The sequence below is a fragment of the Gobius niger genome (assembly GCF_951799975.1).
Source record: "Gobius niger genome assembly, chromosome: 13".
NCBI lineage: Eukaryota > Metazoa > Chordata > Actinopteri > Gobiiformes > Gobiidae > Gobius > Gobius niger.
In genome coordinates, this window is record NC_136864.1 from 29,951,870 (window position 1) to 29,970,555 (window position 18,686).

Genomic DNA, 18,686 nt, shown 5'->3' on the forward strand with positions numbered 1-18,686 from the left:
TTATGGGTCACGGTTATGGCTCAATACACTTCAGTGTTCAGGCTTTGCTGCCTGAACTCACTCACACATTTCAATGGCCGAGTGGTTTGTTTGGTAGTCGGAATTAGGAGCCTGATTGACCCACACATGCGCAGTCGAGATGGACATTCAGTTTATTAAAGCACTATATCATTCAAAAAGGGGATAGATGGAGGTTCGCGCTGGATCTTTAGCATATAGGTACCAGGTGCTCTTCGGGAGATGCAGGCAGGAACAGACAAATGTAGGAAAAAAGTTTGTGAAAGCTCTGGATTTTGTGTTATTTATTCAAACGCCGACGTGTTTCGACCCCAGCTGTACCTGATTTTGTTTAATACCTGGTCAGGTCATGTGATGGTTGTCACGTGACAAAAAAAAATATTATACAAATACCTAATACCATCTGAAACTTTTTTTTTTCAACATAAATCTACAATTACTTGGACCACAACTTGCCACAAGTTCTATAGGCTACGCATTGCCATAAAAATACATAGGAGCAATCAAAGAGCAGAAGAAGAAAGAAAGAATAATATTTTTTACATTACAGAAACAATACCGTGGATATACTATACCAGAGGTGTGGGAATCCGTGTACCCTTCGATCATTAGTTATTCCGTTTCAAAATAAAATCAGAAAAACTAATTATGTGGTTGTTTTATTGTATTTCCATTTTCTAAATTAAATTGGAAAGGGAAAAAATTCGAAATAAAATATTGACCCATTTCTTTGCTATGCAGTGGAAACAAACACTGCTAAAACAACTTCCGTTATTTTGTTCACTACTGCTTCGGTTTGATTTGCTACTGGGAATGATGAGTAACTTTTTCTCTGCCTCTCTCTTCCTCGCGCAAGAGGGAAACCAAAACAAACTTAAGCATAAGAGGTCGAGCTTCAACGCGATCTCCTCTGTAACCGTTGTTTATTATGCCATTAGGACTTTTATTTCTCAAACTCGTTGCTGCTCATTTTGAGCTCCTCGTGGAGCTGCAGCAGCAGCAGCCGAGGTGACCGGGGCGGAGGAGGAGGAGGCAGTGGGCGGTGATGTCGCTTCGGAGGCGGCCAAGAGCGGAGCTGAGTGAACAGGTGGAAGATGTGAGTGTCGGGGCTCCTGTAGCCACCTCGTCACTCACGGACTCCACACGCCTTTTTCTCTCCCGGCCCGGGAGAGCTGGTGCTGGGAGCGTCTGAAACCCTTTCCCGTTGTGCATTCCCAAACTGTCCCTCTGCCACTCCTCTCTCCGTCCACCCCACTTCAGCAGTGACTTTAGTTTTGCAAAGTAATCATGCACAACTAAAGTGACGAAGAGGAATAAAAAAATATATAATAACGCGTGTGTCCTCTCCTCCTGGCGCCTGCAGCTGCATTTCCCCATGTTCGTGCTGCTTTCCGTCGGCTTCAGTGTCGCTGCCACAGGGCCAGGACCGCACGACTCGCAAAAAATATCAAACATGTTTGAAAACCTTGCGACCGTGCGATTTTCACTCGTACGTTCGGCGTGAGCAGCTATTCGTGGCTCGTAGCCCCCTGTACACTGCATGACAGAGACGCACAGTGTCTGCCCAGCTTTTTAAGGTTGTTTTCCAAGCAGAATCTCCTCACGGATATTTCTGAGCAACCATTCCCTCTGTGGTAATATAAAGCATCTCTGATCTCTGCATGTGTTGCCCAATTTTTAAAAAAGTATCTGCATAAAACTTTCCAAACAAGTGTAGGAGCGGCTCAGAGTTGAGGTCTCTCCTCACTTCTGGTGTCACAAACAATAATAAAACGAAATAATAGTAACGTCATAATTTTGGGGGGAATTTAAAACAACTGGAGCCAAAACAAACTCATTGACATTGACGTTTACAAGCTTTCTTTTTTTAATTCAAGTTTAGAAAGGGAAAAAAACAAAAAACAAATGGAAATGTTGCTTTTCTGATTTTTACGGAATAACTAATGATCGAAGGGTACACGGATTTGTGGGCTGTCACTGTTTTACACAGTGAGTTTACATTTGACATGGGGACAGCGCTTCGTGCTGTTTTCGTGCGCTCCGCACACCTAGGCACAGTGGCTTCGCGCAGGGCGTTTCAATTACAATAGGCCCTTGCGACAGCAGGCCGCTTGGGCCTAAAATAGCAGAACAAGAAAACTCAAGATTGTGTGGTGAAACCCCCGAAGATTTCTGGGATTCCTGGCACATTTGGACACTTCAGTGTGTCGGATTGATTGTATCATATATTTCAATTCTTTATTAAATTCCTTTATTTGTTTATTTGGTCAGGACAGTGCATGTTAAGTCAACCATCCATGTATCACTATCTCTGCTGAATTTGTCACCAAAAAGAGCTGAAAATCCCACCACTGTTGAATGTCCCGCAGTGTGCCTTTAAAGCCACACCGCGTAGAATTTTACCCAATAAATAAAATTGAAATACAAGCATTAATTTTATGACAGACATTTTCATCATTGAAAAATACCTCATGAATATACAAACAAACATCTATGAGGCTCACCCCTCCTAAAATATGGCTGTAAACTTTACTGGGAGTGGGTACGTCTCCAGCTCGCCTCCATGGAGATGTGACAAAAGGCAGAGGAATTTCGAGATTTAAACGAGTTTGTTTCTCATCCAAATCCATTCTTTGATTACACACTACAGTAATAGCATTTTCTGTGTTGAGCTGGTCATTAGGAGCATGTTTTGTTTTGCCGGCAACAGTATAGAGCTCCACAGTCCCGCCTCCTCTCCGGTCCAGTAGTAAAATTCCCCTTGCTTTGAGACTGTATTGATTTCGAATAAAGTCTTTAACTGAATCCAGCTCTGTAATTATAAAGCGACCTCAAAGTCAGATGCAGGTGAAAAAAGCACATATGAGATCGATCTAGTTTACGAAAAAATACAGTTTAACTGCGAGCCTTCGTCCTAGAACTACATTACCCAGGATGCTCGGAAGTCCCATGATCTACTACGAGGCTTTTGATTGGTGGAGCTTCACGTTCCCCCACGTATTTATTTATTGTAATGTAGAAAACATATCATATACAATTTATTAAAACATAATGCAGGCAGATAGTTGACGTTTTATCCATGTCTAACACTGATAGTAAGAAAAACGTCAGATGGCAATCACTTTTTTTCCCCAACGATCCAATTAAACGAACCACCGATCATTTTTATTCCAATTAGCATGATTCAGATTGTTTAATAGTGAAATAATATAGAACTTTTGTCTGCAAATGAAAAGAAACTCGCCGTGTTTGCTGAAAACCTTGTTGGCTTGACCAGCGGGCGTGACGTCGCAATGGTTCTTGGGATACAAAGTTTCTATAGTCAGGAAGTGAATTATGTACACAGCCTTGTACCTTTGCCTTTTATTCAACATTATGTCTTCTTTTTGGATTGAAATGAACCCTTTTATGGTCACGAATTGCTACATAGCTGATTAGCTTTTGCGGTGACGTTGAACTCTTAATATTAGAATTTTTGGAAAATCGACGGTCGTGTAGACAGGGAGAAGAGTTCGGGAATGTCCACAGTTACCATGGAGATCCGCCATCTTTGCAGCTGTTAGCATACATTTCCATAGGCTAACATTAGCTAAAAACAGTATAAAAAGTGGAGACAAAACCAGTGGAACGACTCCGTTAGCTGCTGAGTTACTGCTGGTAAATACATCTAACACACTGTGGTCTCCAAGTGTTTTAATGTGAACAATAACTCCAGTATTATAACTTTTAAAATCTCCATTAGTTTACAATGGCTGCTAATCCCATAATGCTTAGCGATATGACGTCACATTCCCGAACTCTATAGTCCAAAATGTTACGCAGTGTGCCTTTAAGTGAACAGTGAACACGATAGTCCAGCCCACCCGCGCGCCACTCCCCCTGCTGCTGCTGCACGCACTCACCGTGGAAAAACAGAGCCGTCAGCCTCTCCTCCTGTCAAACTGTTCTCCTGCGGCTGTGACTGAGCGAGCGCGACTGTCAGGTACCGCACCAAACTCACACACGTTTGGGCTTCCAGTGTGCACGCAGTTATCCAGCCTTTAGCGCGTTAGCGAGCATGCTAGCTTCTCTGTTTTGATGGAGTGTTAGCTAATCTGATGCGTTTGAGTCAGCTGCAGTGCATCTGTTTATGCCGCTAAAATACACACATGAAGCTAGCTACCAGGTGTAGACCGCAATAGCATGAGTTTGCAAATTAATGTTTTATATGTTCCGAGTTTAGCAAGTGACAAACCTTATTCTTCCTGCAACTTTTATCGTAACTCTGTTCTAATTTCCGAGTGATGTGCACTGCCCCGCGGTACCGCCCACTTGTATGCAACATTTTTGAACGCAGTATTTCTCACCTTTAATGTTATGCCTTTTACATCCTGCACATGCCGAAGTACGTGCTTAGTCATGTTATTAACCTCGTACATGCTTTTATTTAATGTCTTCAACGTTTTACTGAAATATAGCGAGTTTACTTTAACATGTGTAACATTTGACCGGGATCCGTGACGGGAGGCTGAACATGCCTGCGCTGTAATGGAGGTCTATATGTCCGCGCGCGCGCTACGTGCCGATGTGCAAACGGGCCGAACAGTGAGCAGGAGTTTTATAAATAGAGAGAGTGACATTAAAGGCAGAATTCCTGACCTTGTGCTTCTGCGCAGACTCAGTAGGGAGCGCAGAGGGGTTAGTGACACCGGGGATGCGTTCACCTTCTGCTTCCAAATATTGTTCGACCCAACTCTGCTATTCATTGACTTGGAGACCCATGTCAAAGTTTCATATAGGGGGAATTCAAATAGTGTGCCATTGATGGTGTGATGCTGTTCTCTGAGAGGGAGAGAGACATCTTCAGTGGTGCATCCATAGGGGAAGAGATGGTGTTATTATTTATTAGTATGAGTTTTTATCTTTGCATGTCATAATGCATTACTAAACACAAACTCCTCCATGGTTTCAGTCATTACAGTATCCATTAGGGCTGCATGATATTGAAGTGACTTGCGATATGCGATACTGCTGTGCAATATCGGGATAACGGTATTATTGCGATATTTCACTAAACACGATATGTTCCATTTTTCCAGCAAATTGTGTCAAAAGAAGATTTAAAAAACACCCCGTCAGGACCAAAACAAGGGTAAAATTTAACAAGGCTAGTAAATGTTACACTAAAACTGAACTTTTACACATGACTTGCAAAAAAAATGGGTCGATCTCAGTCAGATGAAGGCTATGGTGATGTTGCGATATATTGTGGCTTCTGGCGATACGGATATTGCATCAGCTAATATCGCGATACGATATTTTTTGCGATATAATGTGCAGCCCTAGTATATTTACTAAATTCTGTTTATTATTCTCAAATACTTCACAGTATGGTTTTTTCACAATTAATCGATTAGTCGCTTGGCTGTGAGTGATGTATGAACATTCTATTTTTTCATTTTCTTATCACATAACGCTATAGTGGCATCGCTTGAGGACATGTTGATGGAATAAACTTAAAGTAAATGTTTGCTGGAGGCTCTTAGCGCTAATTCTGCTTCTGATTGGATGACACACAGAGAGATATTTAATGCAATTTTTCAATGTACAACACACTACAGACCCTAACTTTAAATAAACTTTTAATAAAATGCACAATTTTAATTCATTTTTGCTCTATTTGAGTCTGTGTTGACTAGAATACGATTAATCGATTACTAAAATAGTTGTCGACTATATCATTCTATACTCTCTTTCCCTCTCTTACCCCCCCACCTTAACCGAGTGCATTTTCTCTAGTTCGGCTTTACCCTAATCTAAAAGCTTCTTGTCGTTAGGGTTTACAGCCTATACTGTAGACCAGTGTAGCGCCTCATTTGAAAGCTAAGCTCTTTCCTTGTTTTTCTTCAGTTTTTGTTGGTGTTTTCATCACATTTTTTGTTGTATTTTGTTGCGTTGTTTTTGCGTTTCCGTGGCTTTATTACAGTTACATTACACTAAAAGATAAAATGTGGCCAAAATGCTACAAAAAAAAGCAAAGAGAATGTGACAAATATGCAACAAAAATGTGACGAAAAAACGCAACAAAATAGTTTAAAACAAAACAAAAAGAAGCTTAGGTGAGTTTTGTAGGCCTTAGCTTTCAAATGAGGCGAGACACTGGCCTATAGGCCAGGGGTAGGCATACGTCAGTATTTTTAGCATTATTAGAGTTAAATGGGAGAAAGGTCATACATTATGTACAACACTGGCATGTGAAAGAAGTGCACTGGAAAAAGAATAATCGTTTTAAGGAAGAAATGACATAAGCCATTTGAATTAACAGATTAAATCTAAGGTTTGAGTAGATTTGGTCCGGTCTTAGACAAGATAAAACCTCTAGTAGTAGTTCATTTCTTTTTTATTCTTGTTCCACTGGCGCTAGCATTTGTATCTTGGATTAGTTCAAACAGACTCAAATTTAACATAGAAGAACTTTAATTGAAGCAATTTTAAGTCATTTATCTAATTTTTCCAGTGTTGTGCTTCACTTCGGGCTAATAATCAGTGGCTTCGGCCCTCGGTCTATTTACAATAAAGAAAATCAGCCCTACCCCTGCTATAGGCTGTAAGCTACAGTCGAGAGGCTTTCAGTTTTGCATTGAATATGAATTATATGATATAATCTACTACAGCCTTTAAATGCACTATGCCTAGTAATGGGTAGGTTATTGTAAACTCAACATGATGTGGGGGAAAACGCTGTGCATCTAATAATAAGAATCAGTTTTAATTAATATTTTAATTTTGTGGCTTTGTCTTTCATTGTTTGTAATAAATAAAAAGAAATCAGGTAGAGCCTTTAAATAAAAAAATACAGATGAGGACCACTCAAATTAAACACATTTTTTTGCCAGGACGTACAGTATTGAAGGTGAAGAGCATGAAGAGATGTTCAGCAAATTGTTGGAGGAGGGAATCTCACAACACAGTGCCCAGACTTACCATACAGGCCACCAGAGTGCGTGCGTGCGTGCGTGCGTGCGTGCGTGCGTGCGTGCGTGCGTGCGTGCGTGCGTGTGTGTATGTGTGTATGTGTGTATGTGTGTATGTATGTGTGTGCGTGCTTCATTGTACCGTTGTGGCGGTGTTGCCTCACTTCTCCTCTGTTGCCTCAGCGTGTTCTCGGTCACTCTGATATCGATTGGCACAGTCTGTGTAATGTTCATATCTGTTGAAATATGGACTCTTTACGTTTTGTACTGTTCTATGTGTCCTCTGGAGTCTATAACCTGATCAGCACATTAGTGATTAACGGTTATACCGAGGCACTGACTTCAGTTTCAATCAAATGGCTTTGACTATGGTCCCAATGTTTCAATTGATACAAATGCTTTATAATAAGGTGCACAGTGTTTTCCCCACAATGCACTACATGAGGACTTATCATTTTTGTTCCATTGTAACTAAATCAGGTGTAGAGCCTTTAAGGTTAGGCATAATACGGTGCAAGCTAGGGCTGGACAAAAAATGTATTTGATTTAAAAATGGAGTTGGTTTATTTTATATATATATATTTTTTTTTCCATCTTTTTTTATTATATATTTTTCTTTAAAAAAAAATTTAAATCATTTTTTTTTTAACTCTGCCCTCTGCTCAGAGGAAGAATGTCCTGCTGTACAAATGTGCCAAGAAGAACAGAGCCCACCTCAGGATTTTTGTTGTTTTATTGCTCAATCCAAATACAGTATAAATAATTTGGATGTTTAACAATCTTTGTTGCACACTGCAACAGTGACTTATAATGCACTTTCTTACCTTCATTAGGCCCTAAGTGCTTTACAGAAAGACACTGGAGGCAAGGCCCAAGGACACACGTGTGCACTGACAATACTTCATTCTTTGACTTGAGTCGTATTATTTTGAGTTAATCTGTGTGACGAACGCTTCATTTTGACATGTGAAAGGGTTTGTACCATGTCATGATTATTTTATTGTGTTATTTGTGTGTGTTTAAAAAGAAGAAAATTACATAATTTTTTTGTCAGGTTACGTTCATTACCAAAGTGTAAAAATTAGGGCTGTCAACATTAATCGCGATTAATTTAATTATCCTATTTCAACAAAACATATTTAAATTTTGTCCTTATATTCTACTTCCTGAACCTAAAAGTTTGCAGTTTCTGTCCCAAAGGTTTTAGCACAAAAGAAAATGTCTCTAAAAAGTGAGTTATCAATCAGCTGTTGGGCTTTTCACATAAATATGAAAGTGTGGATTTGGTCAGTGAAATGTGCAATCAGTAGTCACGTGCTTTATATGCAAGTGTTTTATGTGGGATAAGTATTAAAAATGAATATAATTATTTGAAAAAAATTTCACAAGTGCGATTAATCGCGATTAAAAAAATAAATCTATTGACAGACTTAGTAAAAACGTTTGCACTCAGTAATTTAGTGCTGAAGTAGTCTTGTCCCCAAGTACTTAATTGAGTAATTAATTGAAATAAATACGTTGAACTTGTGTTTAATGACATATTATCTTCTGATTCAGACTTTAGGTCCGTGTTCTCTGCCTGTGAGTGAGTGAATGTGTGTGGTCTGTGCAGGAGGCCAGGGAGCAGATCTTTTGCGGCGTGGATCTTCTGACTATGTTACCTCAGCATCTTAAGCAGATCCGAGTCCTCATGCTCAACGAAAAGGAAAACCTGGAGAGGACCCTGTTCAGACTGGAACAAGGTACGGCCCAAGGGCACTGCGTGTTCACATCAACAAAACAAAATCCATCTTCACACTCCGGTTAGGACATGCCTGCAGGCTGCCGCCAAACGTTCATGTGTCAGAACCAGTTATTTACATGTGATCTCTCTTTTCATTGTTATATAATCATTATAATCATTTCAAACACGGCTTGATCACTATCTTGCATCTTGTTGGTTAGAATATTGATTCGGGCCGTTGAGAAATTAATAATCGATACCCAGCCCTAGTAATGTAATGTTACTTCATGTTTTTATTATGAAAGTAACCCTGTAGAGTACTCCTGCGATACCAATAACAAACTTCTATACACAGCCTTTATTTGACGATTGCTGAAAGCTCTGTTGCACAAATCAAGCTAAACAACGTAAACAACAGCTTGATACCAGTTAACGCAGAGATAATGCACCGTTTCCTGCCTTTTTGCTTTTGATACTGGGGTTTTGATTATCTATTATATCAGTTATTCTTTACCACCATTTCATAAACTAAATTACTAACGCTAAGACCTTCCACTGGGGGCAATAAATCCACTTCTCTGTTTTTTATTTATACTGACAACTACAGCAACAGTCTGCAATAAGAGGCTCAGCATGTAGCGTCCTTAATGAAACCGCTGATAGTTTGCTGAAATGAAAAGAAAATGTGGTGTTGAAAAAGAAAAAACATGAACTAGACTACAGATTACCGGCAAAATGGGGTGAGTTTTTACGATATAAACGCATTCACCGAAAGCTCAAGATAAGTACATCAGCATAAATAGAGGCGTGCTAACCCTTTTTAAAGTGAATAAATGCGGATTGGCCTGTGATTGTGTGAGTTTCTTTGCAGGAAGGATGTTTCATACACGCTGCACTTCTGCTTCTGATCCTTGCACAGAGTGTACGACCAAATAAGGCTTTGGTGAACATGTCTTCAGTCTCAGTTGTGTACAGACTGTTGCTGACACAAATCCTTGGACCGTTCATAGTGTGGTCCTTCAGGTACTGTCTGGAATGGAGTTGCAATTACCAAATGACCAAGGCTGCAGATATTTGATCTTTGCACTTTACAGAGGACATTACGATTCCCAAAGTCTCTTATGTATAAGAGCTGTTAGGGGCAGTGCCATTATTGTATGTTAAAGCTCTATTTGGTGTCAAAGGATTCGTATTTATCCACCTGCACAATCTTGACTTTATTGCCCTGCGCTGGTTGCTTTGGCCATATCCTGTGTCCTCATCTGCCCTTTGAGACTAGTCAGCGTACTTCTATGGGGACTTCGTTGAAAACTAACTCCGAGGTCATGTTATCTTCGTGCCCTCGTGAACTACTCGGCTCACATCCTCATCACAAACGCTCTTTGCTCACCGGCGACTTGTGATTCTAATTTGTCATTAAATGTGTCCCACCATTTACGTCTACAGACCTAATGGTGGATTCATGTATTTTCTAATCTGCAGATATATTGTCATATAAAGTAAAAATATGGTGCTCAATTCATCAGGAGAAATGGTCTAATAATTATCGTGATGACATCGTTGATCGCCAACGTTTCGCCTCTCAAAGCCTTTTGGATGAGAGATGAAATGTTCTACACTCCAACTACAGAGTACACAAGATGACTCAAGAACCTTCACTGAAGATGGGAAACTCCTTGATGGCTCAGAGCTTGCACAGACATTGTTGATCGCAGTTACTTTGTCCAAGATAATGGTGAGACAACATGTCCCGTCCTTACTTTGCTAATACCATGTGAAAAAAATGTGTTACCGAGCAAAGCAGAAACAATTTTCGTTGTTGTGTAGCACTGTGTCCTTCATGACCAATTATTCTGTGATCGAGATATTGATCACTGCCTTCATCCCGGATCTCCAGGTGTTCCTTGTTCTCAGAAATTTGAGCTGAACTGTTTTTCATGGACGTACGTGATTATAAGACATGCAGAAAAGCGTTGAGAAAAGCTTGAACAAATGGAGTAGGTGTGTTCAGAGGATAACTGGAGGGGCCCTGATGGTCTGAAAGTGTGCAGTTTGACATTTGCAGCTCCGTGAACATGAGAAGGATTGTGTGGAGTGTGTGAGAGCGTGCTAAAGATAGTTCGCCTGCCCCCGGGGAAACAGTGACCGGGCATACGCAGGACTCCCATGTGGAGGAATGTCTTTGTCTAATCCACATCACATGAGGACACTATCTGTTACTACCTGCAAAGGTTACCCCCGCTCTAAATCCAAGCGGGCGGTAACCAACTTTCTGGATACACGCTGGGTGGCAGCAGGGTTGCCAGATATCAGAAACTAAACCTGCCCAAAAGTGTCAGCCAATTTCTGCAGACATATGCCGCCCCTCTCAGTGAGAGAGAAGGCCTTAATGCTTCGGGTTGAGGTTAAGTCAATAAAAGCAGTACGCAGATATTCACTGCTTAAAAAGGCGCCGAATTTCATGGTTCGAATCCAGTTCCGGCCGGTTCTTATTGTCGTTGTGACACTTTCCTTACCTGGGTTATAAGAAGGCAGCAAGTCTTTTATCGGTGACTGTTAAGAGAATTTTACAGCTCCTACACAGCCTACCAAGGACACCAGTCGTGCTGCCCATTGTTGGAATTCCTAATTAATATCTCCATCTCTGCCCGAGGTCATCTTAGGGTGCTATCTGCTCCTGACAGACACTCATCTGTTTCCCTTGGCATAGCACAGCCTTACAGAAACTTTCTGCTGTGCAGTAATCAAAGTGCCATTCCATCAGTGGCAGCCTTGTAGCAGTCAATGTTTTTAATATTGAAATAGTTTACCCGGAAGAAATTGCTGGTGAACCAAATGATCATCTGACATTAGGTTTAATGTTTAGAAAATGCAAAGTGAATGTACCTGTAATGGCTGTGGTAAAATCTGTGTTTTTGTGTTGGAACAACTCTAATAAATGAGATGCAAGAACAGCCGTGTATTGCTCAAAGAGAGAAGCGTAGAAAGTTCCTCAGAGCGCAGAATGATGACTTTTGTAGAGCCCCCTGTATCCCACATCTCCATTCAAGCCCAGTATAACACACCTGTTTGCCTTGTGTCCAGGGTTTGAGCTGCAGTTCCGCCTGGGTCCCAGTTTGCAAGGCCGGAGGGTGCTGCTCCACACCAACTACCCCCTGGATGGGCAGCCGTTCAGACGCCACGTGTTCCGGGTCTTGGCCTGGAACTACCCCTCAGGCCGGGAGGACGACTCCGACAAGTACTGCTCTCTGGAGCTCAAGACCGCAGGATCCTATCAGTACTACTTTGGATATGGGTGAGGACCCAACACGGCAATGCACACGGGATTAAAGTATAGTCAAGAATATTACATCATTCATTCAGGACATCTGATATGTGGCAGCAGTGGTTTCACTCAGGATAATTTCTCTCCTTCATTTTGACACAGGGTTGTCAAAAATCTGTCATCTGCTATTTTTATCCGTCATGATTTGATCACTCATTATAAGAAATTTATATACCCTATATAAATTATATGCAGCATATTGTTTATGTTCGGAAAAATGTGAGATTGCAGGATAAATGGAGCTAAAACTAAACATGAGAGTCATCATGAATTTTGCAACAGAAATGTGTTTACATTTTTGCATAGAAGTCTCAAAGGAGGACGACTTATTCAGAGCGTCATCAGCTTGTCAATATTAAGCCTCATATATTATACTAATACTAGGGGTGTAACGGTACGCTAAAATTGTATTCGGTTCGGTTCACGGTTTTGGAGGGCTCGGTTCGGTTAATTTTCGGTACAAATAAATAAGAACTAACACAATTTTTCTTTTGAAAAGCTGCCAATACACAATAGAATTCTTGCATAAAATAAATAAAAGCGACCCCCTGTGTGAGGACCACTAACCACTAAACCACTGTGAGACTGGTATTTAGGACGACTACTAGTCTATTTCCCTTTTTAAAATAGTAAATGGCAAATGGTCCCATTCTCTCACCTCTGGTCCCTGACCCACAGATTGGGAACCGCTGATTTAAAACTAACTGAAACCTGCTTCTGGCGGTTGTTTCTGTCTTACCACTGAGAATTAGTCTGTGAGTCGCCCAACCCGTTTTAAACTGTGCACATTCAGAGAACCAGAGTTACTGTAAGTAACTGTGCTCATGAGAACCATGTGGATTCAACTCAACAAAAAGGCCACGGAGAACGGCTTTACTCTCGTCTACTCGCCAAACTACTGTCCAGATACTCTAGACTCACCAGACACAATAAGAAGAGAGTTTAAATGAGAGTGAGGCCCAGTTGCAGCCCGGAGTCCGCGCAGAGAAAACATGAGAGCAGCGCCCGGGATACGGGTGACATGATGCAGCCGCGGAGGAGCCGCGCATGAGGCGAAGCGAGCACCGGGAGACAGACGGCCGAGTGGGACACGAGCGGACAAGCACTCGTGCTTTGGAAGAGACAGGGGGAAGGCGGTCGGTCTCTCCTGCTCATTCACTTCACCAGACTACTCCGTTTTGGTGTTATATGTGGCGAAGTAGGCGGAGAGTGAGTGCGCGCTGGAAGAGCCTGTCCCGTAACAACGCGTTGGTTAATCAGTGAAACAACACTACGCACCTTGCGTAGTTTGCGTATAGGAAGAACCGAGTGCTGGTATAACTTTTTGGCTGAAGTGCGGACGTGATGGGATATTGTAGCGAGGCTCAAGACTTTTAATCAAATACTTAAAGCCAGCGCCTTCAACAACTGCCGTTTCTCTCAGCTACTCATGCAGCTTCAATAGCGTCCGTGCGGAAACTCGCACTCGCACTTTGTTCCGCGGCACTTAATATGACGCTAATAATAAATTTACATTATTTAATGAAAATAATACACCGAAACGGTACGCAAGTGGACCGAACCGAACAGGCCGAACCGAAACGGTTCAATACATCCCCGTGAACCGTTACACCCCTAACTAATACAAATGTAAATAAAAACTTATTTTGTGCATTTTCTTAATTTCAACGTAATGTTTAAGAAACGGTGGCTGATCAGGACAATAAATTATTTATTCTCTGTCCAAACTAAAAATATTCTGTAAATAACGGAGAATTTTCAGTAACATGACCTATGTGTGGCAGTATTTTCTAAAGTCATGACAAAGTTCTTCATCTGTTTTGCCATAACCTACCGCCTCATGATTCAGTCTATTATAATACTATTTTTGATGTATTTTCTTTTGGTTCTGAGCATGTTGGACACCAGACTGGAAACATTTGTATGAATATTGTAATGTATAAAGAGGACACTGTTTTCTTTAATTGTGAAGAAATATCATCTTGGGTCTAACTCCCCACGGAGAACTCTTATTAGTTATGTAAGTGTCATCGAAGCATACCTTCTGCCATATTTGTCTCATAAAAGTAGTTCACCCCGTTCTAAGCCACAACATTTATACAGTTTTATTGGTAATACATGCATGAATCAAATAATCATGGAATGAAATAGTCCCTGGACGTCCCCTGTTCATAAACCAAGACAGACTCAAAAGCCTGAAAAGAAATCAAATACTGTAAGCCCCATATATTAATTTGAACCATTAAAAAAACATTATCCATTTTGCAGAAAGCCCCTGAAGTCTTCCATCTGTCTGTAATTTACTATTTTTTTTGTAAACGTTGTCATAGAAACTTAAGATTCTCCAAAATCTGCAACAAAAAGTCAGAAAAGTGACGAAAAGCAACAGAAAAGTGACAAAAAAGCGCTGAAAATGTGGCGAAAATGTGGCGAAAATGTGGCAAAAATGTGACAAAAACGCAGGGCTCGAAATTGCGACCTTTTTAGTCGCATGTGCTCCCAAATTTCTGCCTTTGTGATCTAAAAATAGAATTACTTAAAAAAAACTTGTCATTGTTTTCACATACGCTGCCTGTCAGCAACAGCAAAGTTTCTGTTCAATAATATTCCACGGCAAAAAAAATGATATTGGGGGTTGTTTCACTTTAGTAGTTTTCATTTAAAATAAGATTGTGTGTAAACTTCAGTGTAATCTTTACTATACGTTATTTTTAGCTTTCTGAAATATACAGAGTGTCATTCTTCCTGGCTCCCACTCTTTCAGAGGGATTGAACACTCTGGCGGGGGCTACATCGTGGTGGACCCCGTGCTGCGTGTGGGGGGAGATAACCATGTTCTCCCCCTGGACTGTGTGACCATCCAGACTTACCTGTCCAAGTGTTTGGGGCACCTGGACGACTGGCCCGACAGGCTCCGGGTGGCCAAGGAGTCAGGTACAGCACGAGACGGCACGTAACAAACGGAGTCCATATCTGTGTATGTAAACTGTGTGTACATTCTAGGCTACAACATGGTCCACTTCACTCCACTGCAGACCCTGGGAGAGTCTCGCTCCTGCTACTCTCTGGCTGACCAGCTCGCCTTTAACCCCGAGTTCAGTCCAGAGGGGCAGAGCTACAGCTGGGAGGAGGTGGGCGCGCTGGTGGAGAAGTTCAGGACTGACTGGAACATGCTCTGTATCACTGATGTGGTCTACAATCACACCGGTGAGTGTCATCCATGCTGCTGCTGGGAGCACTGTTCAACGCTGGGATTTTCACACACGTCCCACCGCTTTACCCTCATACTTTGGCCTTTAGCTGCTTGTTTAATCTCATCTCAAATTTAATTGGAGCTGGTCCGACAAGAAGCAAAAATGAAATTGGCGTACAAATTGGATTTAATTTGAGATGACACAATTGTGAATGACTTGTCGCTTGGGGAACAGTCATGCTCGTCTTCTAGCAGTGGGTGTTGGTACGTGTTCGACTTTACAGGACGACACCTTTGATTTGTTGTCTGAATTAATGCTGCAAGAGCAGTTTCAAAACTGTTGTTGCAACATATATGACTGAGCAGAAGCCCTGACAGTGCTTAAAGCGCAGAGCTCACTGACGACTTTGTCTTGACGCACAAAGTTGCCGTTGGTGACATTTTTCTTTGGCTGTTTAAATCTATAGGAAATGAAAATGATCATTACAATTTGCGAGCAGGCCCAGTACACGGCAAGATGTTTTCTGTCACCTGCAGACTTCCCTGGCTTTATTCATCCATCCATCATTTTCCTCTGCTTTGTCCGGGGCTGGGTCGCGTAGGCACCATCTCTAAGAGTGCACCCTGTCAAGGAAACTCATTTTTATATGATATAACTTACGGGCAAGCTTGTTCTTGTTATTGATTCCTGTTTTAGATTGCAGTCCCCTTTTACATATGAATAAAGTGGAGTTGTACTCTAATAAACAAGGAAGACACGCATGATTTTCTTCATGAAAATGTCACAGCAACTGTGATGGTCAAAATTTCCAACACTATGTGAAGTGATTTGGGTGCTATAAAAGTAAACATTCCATTTCCAAAAAAAGTGATTTTTAATAAACTCTTGAGTATTGCAATAATGATTAATAATAATTGATAGAGATGTTCATGATCAGTTCATCACCATCATAGGCAGATTAAAAAGAATGTTGCTGTGTTTTAGGAGCTAATAGAGTGTCATGCCTGGCTACTGCTAACATGTTTTCTGTCACCTACATCTAAATGCAGCTTGTGTCACTTGAGCAGAGCTCCTCGTCCAGTCTAATGTATACAGTGAGTCTCCTCCCATCTGTACCAGCTGTACTCTCCATGTGCCACCGCAAAGGTCACAGTAAAATGAACCTCAAAGGCCCATTAGGGTACACCAGGCTGACATAACATCTACATTTATGATTGATATCCTGTTTAGATGTGACGTCACTCAAGCTAAAACCTGCCGTAATGGCAGTAAATAGCAGTGCGGCCTTGTGATGACGTACTGGAGACAGACCCCGGTCTGAGGTCAAGTTTAGTCACAATCAAAGCAACATTTGAATGTGTACATAATTAGAAAATTGCACAAGCTGCAGTTTTTTAGGTAATATGATGATATGAAGGATGACTGTCTCTATGAAGCATATTACTTTATGTTTACTCACCCTGTACTTTCGACCCCATTATAAAATGTCTTTCTTCGTCTCTTCAGTGTGAGAGTGTGAAGCGCAGAGAGCCATATTCAGCCAAAAACAGTTGGGAATCACTGTCTGGATGTTCAGGCTGGAACAGCGTCCATCATACATTTGCAGTAACCTAAACATCAGACCTCGTCCTACCACACGTGATCCTCATGATTAGTTTCACAGTTCATATGTCATGTTGATGCTCCCGGACGAGTTTTTAAACACTGCACTGACTTGCTTTAACTCACAAATGGAAACTCATGGACTTGGTTTTGAATAAAAAAACCTACAAAAAACTACACATTCTCCAGTCGAGAAGCTTTTTGAGCTGGAAAAAAGAGGTTAAAAGTGTTGCTTTTTTCAGTTGCAAACTGAATTTTCCTAAACCTACATTCTGCTCTTTCTAACGAGAGGTTGGAAATGTTTAATTTGTTTGATCACACTGTGATTGGTTAAATTCACCTGTCTCCAACTCAGATCATTACAAACAGTGACCAATACTGGACAGGACCTGTGTGTGACACAGGGCAGCATTAAACAGTATAATTATGTAGTATTGCACACAGTTGGTGAATATACACGAGATGAAATGAGTTTAGTTTCAAAAGCCCCGTTTGTGTTGGCCACAACCTAAATCACACTCTTCAAACCCTGGTGTCAGACATTGCCGTGATGATTTCTTTGAGACTTTTAGAAATGGGTATTTCAGTAGAACTATCAAATCAAATGTTTTTGCTTCATGTGAGGGCTGGGCCATATCATATCGTGCACGGTGATTCACTTGGGATCAGTTGTGCAGCCCTACTCTAAATCCTTTCCTCTGCACAGTTTTGACAGTTGTGCTTTCATTGCAGCGGCCAACAGTGTGTGGATCAGGGAGCACCCGGAGTGTGGCTACAACCTGGTGAACTCTCCTCACCTGAGACCGGCCTGGGTGCTGGACCGAGCCCTGTGGCACCTGACCACCAGGATCATGGAGGGACGCTACGAGAAGAAAGGACTACCCGCAAACATCACGGAGGACAAGCACCTGCAGGTCAGAGATAGTTTGATCTATTAGTCAGATCAGTTTGATTTCACATGGATTTGACATGAATGAAGAAACTGCATGGAATATTGCCTTTTTGCCTGAGAGAGGAAGCTCTCTCAGCTCAAGCTAAAGCTTAGCAGCTAACATTTTCACCGTCACCGTTTATATTCAAGTAGTTTATTCATGAAAAATCCACAACACATGAATAAAACAGCTGTTTTCATTCATCCTGTTGTGTTTAATTCAAACAACTTTCCCAGTGCATTGTGGTCTATATTAACCCGTCTAATGAGTATTGCTGCTCACTACTTTTCAGAATGCACTGTGGGAAATGTTGAGTGCACACATTTTTTTCTTCCTGGACATTAGGACACCCGGACAAAATGGCGTGATCACGATACAGTGCACTATTGTTTTGCAAGATTGAATGAAGCAGCTGGATGACTGAGAGTTGGTTCTGTTGTGTATGTCTTTCCAGGCGGTCCGCACTGTGATGTGGGAGGACCTCTTCCCTCAGGTCAAACTGTGGGAGTTTTTCGAGGTGGACGTGGACGGGGCTGTGCTGCAGTTCAAGGCTGTTCTGCAAAACGGTACTACAGCGTTCTGTCCGGTGTCATTTATATCATCAATTAAAATCATTATTGTGATATTTGTCTACTGTGATGCCAATTTGAATCCATCGTCCATTTTATTTGTTCCTGTTCTGTGCGTGCAGGTTCAAAGGCAGACCACAGTGAAACGGAGGGCGTCAAAGGCCTAAAGATCATCCAGGACCCGAGTTACCGGCGCTATGGCAACACCGTGGACATGGACTCTGCCCTGAAGACATTCATACCTCACAGGTGTGGCCCACCATCTCATTCACCTGATAAATAGGTTCTCTAAAAATATCCTCCACTGAAGTATGTAGTGAGTTAAGCTCGCTCTCCCTAAGTACTTACAAAATAAACAATTAATAAATGG

General features: G+C 41.5%; 1 protein-coding gene across 1 annotated transcript in view; it reads left to right on the forward strand.

Annotated features, from left to right (window-relative positions):
• The first annotated feature begins 3,894 nt into the window (after positions 1-3,894).
• The window catches only part of agla (amylo-alpha-1, 6-glucosidase, 4-alpha-glucanotransferase a), a 33,676-nt gene continuing 18,884 nt past the window's right edge, over positions 3,895-18,686 (forward strand). Inside the window, exons 1-8 of the mRNA XM_079570073.1 lie at positions 3,895-4,000; positions 8,584-8,713; positions 11,779-11,989; positions 14,784-14,953; positions 15,023-15,226; positions 17,548-17,729; positions 18,202-18,313; positions 18,439-18,565. Of these exons, the coding sequence (XP_079426199.1) occupies positions 8,626-8,713; positions 11,779-11,989; positions 14,784-14,953; positions 15,023-15,226; positions 17,548-17,729; positions 18,202-18,313; positions 18,439-18,565 (1,094 nt within the window). The 5' untranslated portion in view covers positions 3,895-4,000; positions 8,584-8,625. The remainder of the gene's footprint in view (positions 4,001-8,583; positions 8,714-11,778; positions 11,990-14,783; positions 14,954-15,022; positions 15,227-17,547; positions 17,730-18,201; positions 18,314-18,438; positions 18,566-18,686) is intronic.